General features: G+C 45.0%; 1 protein-coding gene across 4 annotated transcripts in view; it reads left to right on the plus strand.

The window, feature by feature from the left end:
* The window catches only part of chd9 (chromodomain helicase DNA binding protein 9), a 143217-nt gene that overhangs the window by 4630 nt on the left and 126048 nt on the right, over nt 1-12539 (plus strand). For all 4 annotated transcript variants that reach the window (XM_046345638.1, XM_046345640.1, XM_046345641.1 and 1 more), the window contains exon 2: nt 7843-9641. In XM_046345638.1, the coding sequence (XP_046201594.1) occupies nt 7980-9641 (1662 nt within the window). In that variant the 5' untranslated portion in view covers nt 7843-7979. The remainder of the gene's footprint in view (nt 1-7842; nt 9642-12539) is intronic.

The following is a 12539-nucleotide window of genomic DNA, read 5'->3' on the forward strand; positions in this document are numbered from 1 at the left end:
TTTGTACTTGGATTAAATGGCAGGAATTGTGAAAAACTGAGTTTAAATGTATTTGGTTAAGGCGTTTGTAAACTTCCGACTTCAACTGTTTCTTAGATACAGACGTTATTAGCAACTTCTGGGTTAGCTAGCTAGCTTTAGCTTGGTACCTAGCTAGCACCAATCTAACCAGCCTGAAAAGAATGACCAGTAGAAACTGCAGTCATTTTCAATATTCTTAACAATGATTAAGGAATTATTGTTGTTCTCCTATTGAAATAACTAGCTGGCCAGCTACCAAAACCTGTTGCCCAAAACTAAAGTTATAAGCAGCCTGCTTGCTTCATCTGTTAACGCTGTACATTGTCACAAGTGATCTCATTTGCTTGAGCAGGCAGACAGGTCTGACTGACAGCTACATTTGTTCTCTAACCTGTTGTCTCTCTTTATGCCTAAAGCATTTAGCCTACGGTATCCAACCATGCCTTCACCTCCATTGTTACTTGTATTTGTTCAAATCAAATCCAAGTTTATTTGTCACGTGCGCTGAATACAACTTTACAGTGCCATTTTATTTTATTTTTTTTCCCACCTTTTTTTAACCAGGGAGGCTAGTTGAGAACAAGTTCTCATTTATAACTGTGACCTGGCCAAGATAAAGCATAGCAGTGTGAACAGACGACAACACAGAGTTACACATGGAGTAAACAATAAACAAGTCAATAACACAGTAGAAAAAAAGCAAAAACAAGTCTATATACATTGTGTGCAAAAGGCATGAGGAGGTAGGCGAATAATTACAATTTAGCAGATTAATACTGGAGTGATACATGATCAGATGGTCATGTGCAGGTAGAGATACTGGTGTGCAAAAGAGTAGAAAAGTAAATGAATAAAAACATTATGGGGATGAGGTAGGTAAATTGGGTGGGCTATTTACGATGGACTATGTACAGCTGCAGCGATCGGTTAGCTGCTCAGATAGCAGATGTTTAAAGTTGGTGAGGGAGATAAAAGTCTCCAACTTTCCTGTAGTTTAGCATCTGCTTCATCTGACCGTTTTTTTATAGGCCGAGTCACTGGTGCTTCCTGCTTTAATATTTGCTTGTAAGCAGGAATCAGGAGGATAGAGTGGAGAGCGAGGGAGAGCTTTGTTCGCGTCTCTGTGTTTGGAGTACGGGTGATCTATAATTTTTCCCCTCTGGGTGCACATTTAACATGTTGATAGAGATTTGGTAGAATTGATTTACGTTTCCCTACATCAACTTCTTGATGCACCCATCCCGTTAGCGGGATCATTTCATCAATACCCGCTGAATTGCAGCGCACCAAATTCAAATAAAAAATATTTAATTTTCATGAAATCACAAGTGCAATATAGCAAAACACAGCTTAGCTTGTTGTTAATCCACCTGGCGTGTCAGATTTCAATACAGCTTTTCGGCGAAAGCATAACAAGCGTTTATGTAAGAACATCTCTCTCAGTAGACAAAATATTACAAACAGCTAGGAGCCAAGAAGATTTGTCAGAAAAGCATTAAATTAAATCGCTTACCTTTGACAATCTTCGGATGTTTGCACTCATGAGACTCCCAGTTACACAATATGTGTTCCTTTTGTTTCAAAAATATTATTTTTATATCCAAAATACCTCCATTTGTTTGGCGCGTTATATTCAGAAATCCACAGGCTCGAGCAGTCACTACATTGCAGACAAATTCCAAATAGTATCCGTAATGTCCACAGAAACATGTCAAACGTTTTTTATAATCAACCCTCAGGTTGTTTTTAAAATATATAATCAATAATATATCAACTGGGACTGTAGCTTTTCAATAGGAGAGATAGAGACAATGGCTGTCCCACTCTGTTGCGCAAGCAAAACTCTGCGAACACCCAGCTATCCCACTGATAGTGATCTTTCTCGCTAATTTTTTCAAAATAAAAGCCTGAAACTATGTCTAAAGACTGTTGACACCTTGAGGAAAACATAGGAAAAGGAATCTGGTGGATATCCCTTTAAATGGAGGCAAGGCATCCAATGGAACAGAGAGCTTTCAGGAAAAACAGCACTTTCTTGTTGGATTTTCCTCAGGTTTTTGCCTGCAATATCAGTTCTGTTATACTCACAGACAATATTTTGACAGTTTTGGAAACTTTAGAGTGTTTTCTATCCTAATCTGACGGAGTATATGCATATTCTAGTTTCTGTGCCTGAGAAATAGGCAGTTTCAAATGGGTACGTTTTTTAGCCAAAAACAAAAATCCTGCCACCTGCATTCAAGAAGTTAAAGTCTCCGGCCACTAGGAGCGCCGCCTCTGGGTGAGTGGTTTCCTGTTTGCTTATTTCCTTATACAGCTGACTGAGTGCGGTCTTAGTGCCATCATCTGTTTGTGGTGGTAAATAAACAGCCACAAAAAGTTTAGCTGAGAACTCTCTAGGTAAGTAGTGTGGCCTGCAATTTATCACAATATACTATCTTCAGGTGAGCAAAATCTAGAGACTTCCTTAGATTTCGTGCACCAGCTGTTGTTTACAAATATGCACAGACCACCCCCCCTCGTCTTTCCGGAGTGTGTTGTTCTATCCTGCCGGTGCAGCGTGTATCCCGCTAGCTGAATATCCATGTCTTCATTCAGCCACGATTTTGTGAAACATAGGATATTGCAGTTTTTGATGTCCCGTTGGTAGGATATTCGTGATCTTACCTCATCTAGTTTATTGTCCAATGATTGCTCGTTGGCGAGTAATATTCACGGTAACGGCAGCTTTCCTAGTTGTCTTCTGCGGGTCCAGACGAGGCATCCGGCTCTTCGTCCTCTGCGTCGCTTCCTTTTGAGAATAATTGGAATGTCTTCCCTGTGCGGTGTTTGGAGAATATCGTGTGAGTCCTCCTTGTTGTTGTTGAATAAATCTAATCTAATCTGAGGTGAGTGATCGCTGTCCTGATATCCAGAAGCTCTTTTCTGCCGTAAGATACGGTTGCAGAAACAATATGTACAAAATAATTTACAAATATCATGAAAACCCCCCACATAATAGCACAATTTGTTAGGAGACCGTAAAACGGCGGCCATCTCCTACGGCGCCATCTTGTAATCAATAAACCATAACTGGCATGCAGGTCAGTAGACATTGTAAGATAAAATGACATTTCACTTCAGAAAGGTTACCGACTCATGTAGCCTATTACCGGCAACTTCAGGAGAGTACAGTGCCTTGCGAAAGTATTCGGCCCCCTTGAACTTTGCGACCTTTTGCCACATTTCAGGCTTCAAACATAAAGATATAAAACTATTTTTTTGTGAAGAATCAACAACAAGTGGGACACAATCATGAAGTGGAACGACATTTATTGGATATTTCAAACTTTTTTAACAAATCAAAAACTGAAAAATTGGGCGTGCAAAATTATTCAGCCCCTTTACTTTCAGTGCAGCAAACTCTCTCCAGCAGTTCAGCGAGGATCTCTGAATGATCCAATGTTGACCTAAATGACTAATGATGATAAATACAATCCACCTGTGTGTAATCAAGTCTCTGTATAAATACACCTGCACTGTGATAGTCTCAGAGGTCCGTTAAAAGCGCAGAGAGCATCATGAAGAACAAGGAACACACCAGGCAGGTCCGAGATACTGTTGTGAAGAAGTTTAAAGCCGGATTTGGATACAAAAAGATTTCCCAAGCTTTAAACATCCCAAGGAGCACTGTGCAAGCGATAATATTGAAATGGAAGGAGTATCAAACCACTGCAAATCTACCAAGGCCTGGCCGTCCCTCTAAACTTTCAGCTCATACAAGGAGAAGACTGATCAGAGATGCAGCCAAGAGGCCCATGATCACTCTGGATGAACTTCTGGATGAACTGCAAAGATCTACAGCTGAGGTGGGAGACTCTGTCCATAGGACAACAATCAGTCGTATATTCCACAAATCTGGCCTTTATGGAAGATTGGCAAGAAGAAAGCCATTTCTTAAAGATATCCATAAAAAGTGTCGTTTAAAGTTTGCCACAAGCCACCTGGGAGACACACCAAACATGTGGAAGAAGGTGCTCTGGTCAGATGAAACCAAAATTGAACTTTTTGGCAACAATGCAAAACGTTATGTTTGGCGTAAAAGCAACGCAGCTCATCACCCTGAACATACCATCCCCACTGTCAAACATGGTGGTAGCAGCATCATGGTTTGGGCCTGCTTTTCTTCAGCAGGGACAGGGAAGATGGTTAAAATTAATGGGAAGATGGATGGAGCCAAATACAGGACCATTCTGGAAGATGGAGTCTGCAAACGACCTGAGGCTGGGACAGAGATTTGTCTTCCAACAAGACAGTGATCCAAAACATAAAGCAAAATCTACAATGGAATGGTTAAAAAATAAACATATCCAGGTGTTAGAATGGCCAAGTCAAAGTCCAGACCTGAATCCAATCGAGAATCTGTGGAAAGAACTGAAAACTGCTGTTCACAAATGCTCTCCATCCAACCTCACTGAGCTCGAGCTCTTTTGCAAGGAGGAATGGGAAACAATTTCAGTCTCTCGATGTGCAAAACTGATAGACATACCCCAAGCGACTTACAGCTGTAATCGCAGCAAAAGGTGGCGCTACAAAGTATTAACTTAAGGGGGCTGAATAATTTTGCAATATATACTATATTCCTGGCATGAGTAGCAGGGCGCTGAAATGTTGCGCGATTTTTAACAGAATGTTCGAAAAAGTAGAGGGTAGACTGAAGAGGTTAAAGCATCAGACAAGCTCAATGCATATATAGTTGATTGTATTAAAATACATTGGGTGTGTCTATATATGGAAGAATACACATTTAAAAATTACGACTTTCGGTCTACCAAGCTATTATTTAGTGTGGGACAGCCCTAGTCTCAACCATAGACAGCCTATAACCGGTTGTATTGTACATCATATAGCTTAGGTTCTACAGTTCATCATTGGTCCCAACTAATACAAGACGAAGAATCAGCAGCAGGAAAAACTCTATGCGGCTCAGATAAGCTACCTAACCTACCCCTGATTACTCATTCAGTTTGTTGAGCGGCCCGGGTAGGATTCTGGTCTGATGTTACCTCTAATTGAGTGATCAGATTTTCCTGTCTGTTTGGGAGAATTAGGCCTGGCCATTCTGCTCATTGTCAGTTACAATGGAGGCCTGGTAAGTGACAGAGCGATGGGAGTTCTCTTTTCATGCCTAGCCTGCCCTCAGCTGTAGGTCTGTGTTGCAAGAGAAAATAATACTCTCCTACTCCTGGGCTGGCTGCTAGTCACATGAGAACAGAGCTCTAGTATAGCCAAGAGCTGGGCATGGGATATGATCTGGCCCCTGCTATCTGGTGCTCCACAGTTCTAACTGCTATAGCTGTCCATGTTGTGCTGAACCTCCATTCCATAACATCTGTCATTTATGAAGATGAGTAAGGCTACATGAATGATTCACAGTAACCATGTTAGGGATAAGTCTTGATGCTTCCTGTATGAATCCTGTGTATTGTCTTGTTTGTGTGCTTGTGTCATACTGGGCCTTTGTAACAATGAGTAAAAAGTAAGGTTTCATCATAGCCAAGGACAGCCCCACTACTAGGGCTGAGCAGTATGCAGATTTTCATATCTTCATATCATCCTTCTCTCATCCCGAGATGTACGGTTTTACCATGGAGGCTGCTGGCTAAATATGCTAACAAGCGCAAATGGAAAAAAATAATATTGCAAAGACAGGCAGCCCAGCTATAAAGTTATACATCTATATGTAAGAGCTACTGAATGTCATTTTTTGTGAGTTGGACATTTACAAACGAATGTGAACGAGAGACATTGTGCAATAAACAGTACTGGCTCTGGAGCAGCATGTGTACGTGCTGTATCTGTCTGGAGTCTGGAGTCTCTAGGGCAACAGGCCTGCTTGCTCTGCTTAGAGGAAGAAGACAGGCTGAGAACTGAGAGGAGAAAAAAACACAAGGAAATCAAAAGACAGCAGTGGCAGCTGTACAGATAACTCATCCAAAGGGCTTTGACTTTTCAAACACGGCAGAAAGCCAAACACAACATGATGGATGCCATGTCACCTTATTCATTTTGCCACTTACTTAGATAACCATCAAGTTAAACGTAGGGGTCACATTAATGCAGAATTCTTCGCTTTTCCATGCAGGAAGAAAATATAAAACGCATAAGAAATATATTGCTGCATTTTGTAAACGCAAATTTAAAATGCTCCATAATTTCTACATGGCACCAGACTCATTTTGTGCTTCAGTTGCACTTCTACACCTGGAAGAGAATTCGCTAAGAGCGTTCAATCAGCAGACAGCGTTCTGATGTAGCTACTTTTCTGTGGTGCTTTTCTCAGTGTAGCCAGCCTACTTTTCTCCAGATTAACTTGAAGAAGAACATTAGGAAATGTAGCTAGCCACATTCTTTCTATAATAAACAGAAATATGATGTCCATGCATTGTTTTTACCTTGCATGTTCATTGTAAGCTCATTTAGTCTACTTGTGTGACTGCCAGCCTAATACGCTTCTGTTGTCATCTGATGAAAATGAAGCTATATTCTGCCGAATGTGTTGCAGTAATGTATTTTCTCTGAAGGAAAACTATAGTTGCACATCCCTGATCACTCTATTGAAGCAAAACACTTGCCTTTCAATATAAAACTCAACCCCTGTCAACACACAGCTGGACTCACCTGCTCCCGCTTTGTGCCATTTACAAACAAACAAGTGACGGCTCAACTGTTCTGGGGAGCTATGGTGAGCTTCATAATGGAAAATAATGTGACAAGTGAAATGAAGAACTCTTTATCTTCTAACATATTGCCCAAGTTGAATGAAAGTATTTACTTACAAAGTAGCAACAAATATTAAAATATATAGAAACATTTGAAACAAATAGTTAATATTATTGAAAACCCATCCCGTGGCTATTTCCAAATACCCCGGTATACGGTATATACGGTATACTGCCCAAGCCTACCCACTACCCCACTTAACCTTAGCAGAGGTTGACGAGTTGTGGTTGAAGCATTGGATCTCAGTTGTATGTCCCCCCCCCTCTGTATCAGAAGACTTGTGAGAGCCATGACTGTACATTCAGGAAGGCATGTCAAAGTGTTTGTAGTGAGGTGAGTGTGTGTGGTGAGTATGAGTCAGCAGGTCTTGACTAACACAAGTGTTCCTTCATCTTCTATTGGTCATTGGTCTGTGGCTAGATGCATCCTGAGCCAACCTCCTTGGCTGTTGACACAAACAACATCAGCTGTCTATCTGTCTGTCTGCACCTTCCTCCCACACATTCAGTAGCTACTAGCAGACAGACGGCTCGCTAGATAGCAGCCACAGCACAGTCACTGGGCTGAGGCTGATCGCATCAGGGGGCTTTGAACCGAGGAAGACTAGAGGCACCTGGCTGTTGGTCTGTCTGGCAGTTGATTCAGTTTAGATCAGATCAGATGCGTTACCACACAACTACCTGCTGCCAACCAGAGATAATTGACAGTGCCACATTTATCCCAGGCCTGTCTGACCTAGCCATTACTTGGCTTTTTGGCAGCCAATGTTTTCACTGATGACGTTTACGTGGCTGAGAGCGTCTGTTATGGTAATAAATTGCTTATTGTAGTGTATATGAGGTAGAGGTGTATGGAGATATCGAAAACAACTAGAAGTTTATTGATTTGAAAAACACAGGATGAACATCAAAAAGAGACAGGCTAAATTGCGTAAAATCTATTTGACAACTGAAAATCTCTTTATTGTGCAGCCCACACACACCTCAGTATGAACGAGACATGTTTAAAGATGCATGTTTTTCTTCTCTCTGTTAAATCTGACTTGAGGTTTTGTCTTAGTTTTTCTCTCCAGAGCCAGTCTGTGATGGACATACTGTAGCTCAGTAACACGTGGCGCTCCTCAGCACCAGCTAGAACCCAGCAGAGGTCCAACGTGGGGGACTGGTCTCCGGAAGACTGACCCTGGCCCCTGGGCCATGACAGATCCCATCATGGACTTCTTTGACGACCCCAACCTGTTTGTGGGAGGGCTGGACGGGTTGGCTGAGGAGGGCTTCCCCCCTGGACCCTCGCTGGTGGATGAGCTCAACCTCAGCGCAGGCTTTGAGCCTCTACAGGTGGAGCCGATGGGGGCAGGGAAACACCCCGGGATGATACCCACCTCCATGCCCTCCTCCACCCAACAGAGCATGGCTTATGGGCAGCAGATGGGGCATTTTCCGGGCATGAAGGCCCAGAACTCCATGGGACAGCCCTTCGCTGGCTCTGAGGGTGTGGGTGGTGGAGGGATGATAGCAGCACAGCATACCCAGTTCCATGGACGCTCAATTGGTCAGGCACCCCAATCCAACGCGTTGTTTTCCAACAGCAGCCCCATGTGGGGCAACCAGGACCAGAACGGGAACCTCTACCACTCAGTGCCCCAGCAACAACAACAACTACATCAACAACAGCAGCAGCAACTCCACAACCAACAGCATCACCTCCGACAGCAACAGCCACAGCAGCAGCATCACCCTTGTCAACAACAACTTCAGCAACAACAAGTGCAGCAGTTACAGCAGCAACACCAGCTTCTGAACCAGCGGCAGCAGCAGCACCTTCATCAACAGGTAGTGAACCCTCAGTCTCTGCCCCAGCAGCACCACAGCTTCCCCTTCCACCAGGCCAACCAACAGCCAGCATCCCACAACCAGCAGCGTACCACCGGGGGGACCCAGTTCCACTCCAGGGCTGTGCCTAACTCAGGGGTTCTGGCCACAGCTAATGTGGAAACCCCCAATGCCTCGCTGGCTGGAACCCCACCACAGCAGGGTGGCTACCAGCTGGTGCAGGGGACTCAGGGGGCCTTTCCTGGGGTAGGGCCAGAGGACTCTAGCATGTCCTTCTCCATGCAGACCTGCTCCCCCATGGCTCACACCCTGTCCTCCTGCTCAGTGAGCTCCACCACCACCTACCCTCCCTCCCAGTACTCCTTCCCTGGCCAGGGACAACCTGGCATCTCCAGCCTGAGCCAGCCTCTCTCTTTAGCCCCAGTGTCCATGATCCCCACCACCACTCCCCTGCCCTCCTCTGTGCCTGAACTCTCTCTCGTGGGAGCTGGTTGTGCGTTTTCGTCTGCTCCAGGGATGACTCAGCATCACCAGCCCGAGCAGGTCCCAGTCAGCCAGGCTGAGGACGAATGTCCCTTCCGGGCTCTGCGCTGCTCCAGGCAGACCTTAGGAAACTACGACTCATCTGAGATGTTTGGCCAGGCCATGAGCTGCTACCCCAGTGCAGTCAGCCAGCTCGTTCCAGACCAGCACCAGCCCCAGAACTGTGGATCTAACTTGGAAGTTACCAGACCTCCGGCCAGCACCACTACCACTAACGGCTACGTGTCTCTAGAGGTTAGCATGGCAGGGCTGCAAGGGGAGGTGGAGGCCCAAGGAGGGGGCTTTGAGGGCCTGGAGGCTCCGGACCTGCTGGCTGATGAGCTGCTGCCTCAGCTGGAGGCTGCCCTCAGTCAGCACGACCACCACGACTCCAACTGTTCCTGGACCAATGGTGGGGATGGCGAAAGGACTGGAAAGGGAGAGGAAGACGAAGAGATGAAGGAGGAAGAAAGGATCTCCATATCCATGGACTACAAGATACAGGTAAACCCATTGGGCCATTAACACTTGCTTTCAGTCTGAGGCTGGCTAGGCTGACATATGCTGACAGACTCAGAAAGGATGAAATGCCTAGTTATCCAGATTCTGCAGAGTTCTTCATTCATCTATTTAAAGATGCACTATGCATAAATCGCTCCGCCATTTCCTGGTTGCTACAATTCTAATTTCAGTTTATGTGACAAAACAAGCAAGTATAGTCACTGTACCATCTAAACCACTGTGAAATATATTTCCCATAGCCTAAAATATTGTATTTTCAGCTGTTTGAAGCTGGTGTACAAAAACGTAAGTAAAAGACGCAAAAATGAAACTTAGAAATAGCCCACATAGAACAGATCTATGACTTCTTGCTTTCATTGAGAATGACAGATCTATGTCACATTTCTGTGAATTTGGTCAGGTCATTCAAAAAGTTACATTTTGCAGCTTTAATGTATTACTACAGGAGAAGAAATACACATTGCAGATGTATAGAATAGTTGTGGTTGTTGGTGCTAATAGTTGTCCTTCCCCTTGACCACATGGGCAGGAGGGGATTGATGTAGCGAATTGTCAAATGTCAAATGATTTCTCAGTTCATTCCCATTTAAATCTAGATCTGGTTATCCAGGTTGTTTTATCTATTCAGTTCCAACTATGTTGGAAATTAATGGTAAGAATTGACAGTGAGACATGTATTTGTGACAGCTACATTAATGGATACATCTCTTGCACTGACAGAGAGACTAGAGAGAGCCTTGCCATGCTTTCACTCCTCTCAGCAGCCAGACGCCAGCCAGCCACCCACCCACCCATGTAATGTTTAACTAGCCCTGGAAGAGCATGAGCATATTTGGTGCACCTGCAATCAGGGGGGAGGTGGAGGGAGGGAGTGAGGGAGGGGAAGGAGGCTCAGCCCTCCTTTAAATGATAATAATACAGCCTGTTCTAGCTATCCTTCCAGTATTGTGTCCCAAATGACATGCTTTTCCCTATATTTGACCAAAGCCCTGCACTAAATAGAGAATAGGGTGCCATTTTGGGACATAGACAGACAACAGGTAATTACCGTAGCCTAGCTGTGTCCCAGGGCCTGATTAATAGTGGCAGCAGTGTCTCCAGGACTTACAGTAACTAAGCGTACTAAAGGCTATAGATGTGGGTCAGGGCAGGCTAGAAGCTAGAGACACTGCCTGACTGTCTGTCTGTCTTGCTGCTGCGCACTGCACTCACTACATGGCTAGATAGAGTGGGGGTGTTGTGGTTTTCTCTGTGTGTGTGTCTTTGAGTGAGAGAGAGGGAGAGGAGGGGGGAGAGAGGATAGAGATGGACAGAGGGAGTGAGTGAGAGAGGGAGAGGGGGGAGGGAGAGCGGATAGAAATGGATGGAGTAAGTGAGTGAGTGAGTGAGTGAGTGAGTGAGTGAGTGAGTGAGTGAGTGAGTGAGTGAGTGAGTGAGGAGGGAGAGGGAGAGGGGATAGAGATGGACAGAGAGAGTGAGTGAGGGACACCTTGGGAAGGAGAGAGCGAGAGAGGAGGGAGGCTAATGACAGACACAGAGAAAGGTAGAGAGTGCATTAGTGTGCTGCTCTGGCTCTGACAGGCACAAGGCGGATCCTGGGGCAGAAGGCCAGTAGCATAGCAACATCCATCCACATACCTCTCTTAGCCTGGCTCCACAGTGACGCAGACAGCCAGGCAAAGAGGACTGTCAGCAGCAGTCTGTACTGTATGTCAGACCTGATTTCAAATACTAGTTGATATTATGTCAAATAATAAATAAACTTAAACTTTGCTTGATTAATGGAACCAATAGAATAGTCCCAAAACTACTAACCCCACCCATCTGGAACTCCAGGCAGGCTAAAGACTTCAAATGGTGTTTGAACCCATGTCTGATCAGCAGCAGCACAGTATGTCAGTTCCCTTCCATGGCCCTGGTGCTGGCACATGCAGCTCAGCACTCATCAGAACTCTCTCTGACTGGCTCTGTAAACTGTAAACAAGTACACACGCACGCACGCACGCACGCACGCACGCACGCACGCACGCACGCACGCACGCACGCACGCACGCACGCACGCACGCACGCACACACACACACACACACACACACACACACACACACACACACACACACACACACACACACAGCTACTCTGTGGTGAGTGGTGATTCCCAAAGTCGCTAGGTCTTTACCCCGTCTCGACAGCATAGCTCTGCTTTTCTCAACTCTAACACTTAGACTAACTAATTTTTATTTTATTTGACCTTTATTTAACCAGGTAGGCCAGTTGAGAACAAGTTCTCATTTACAACTGCGACCTGGCCAATAAACAAACGTACAGACAATAGCCCAATAGAAAAAAAATAGAAAAATCTATGAACAGTGTGTGCAAATGTAGTAAGATTAGGGAAGTAAGGCAATAAATAGGCCATAGAGGCAAAATTATTACAATTTAGCATTAACACTGGAGTGATAGATGACGATGTGCAATTAGAAATACTCAAGCACAGACTGGTGTTTTGACCCAGCAGCCAATTTGTCCAATTTGTCCATCCGCTAATTGAAATGGGACATGGAACACCAGCGAACAGGCCCAGCTTTCCTACAGTCTGTGTCAACATCCACCCATGTGTTGATGCTTATGGGTAGACTGCTCTATTCATGTCCACTGGTGTGTGAAGAGCCAACAGATACTGTGTTTGCTGAACAGGCAGGGCATCAGGGGATAGAGTGGTGCCCACCCCCAGGTCCTAGTCTCACTGCCTGTCTCTGGCCCTGTCTCACTGCCTGTCTCTGGCCCTGTCTCACTGCCTGTCTCACTGCCTGTCTCACTCCCTGGTCCCGTCTCTGGCCCTGTCTCACTCCCTGGTCCCGTCGCTGGCCCCGTCTCACTCC

Source organism: Oncorhynchus gorbuscha, linkage group LG04 (genome assembly GCF_021184085.1).
Source record: "Oncorhynchus gorbuscha isolate QuinsamMale2020 ecotype Even-year linkage group LG04, OgorEven_v1.0, whole genome shotgun sequence".
Classification (NCBI taxonomy): Eukaryota; Metazoa; Chordata; class Actinopteri; order Salmoniformes; family Salmonidae; genus Oncorhynchus; species Oncorhynchus gorbuscha.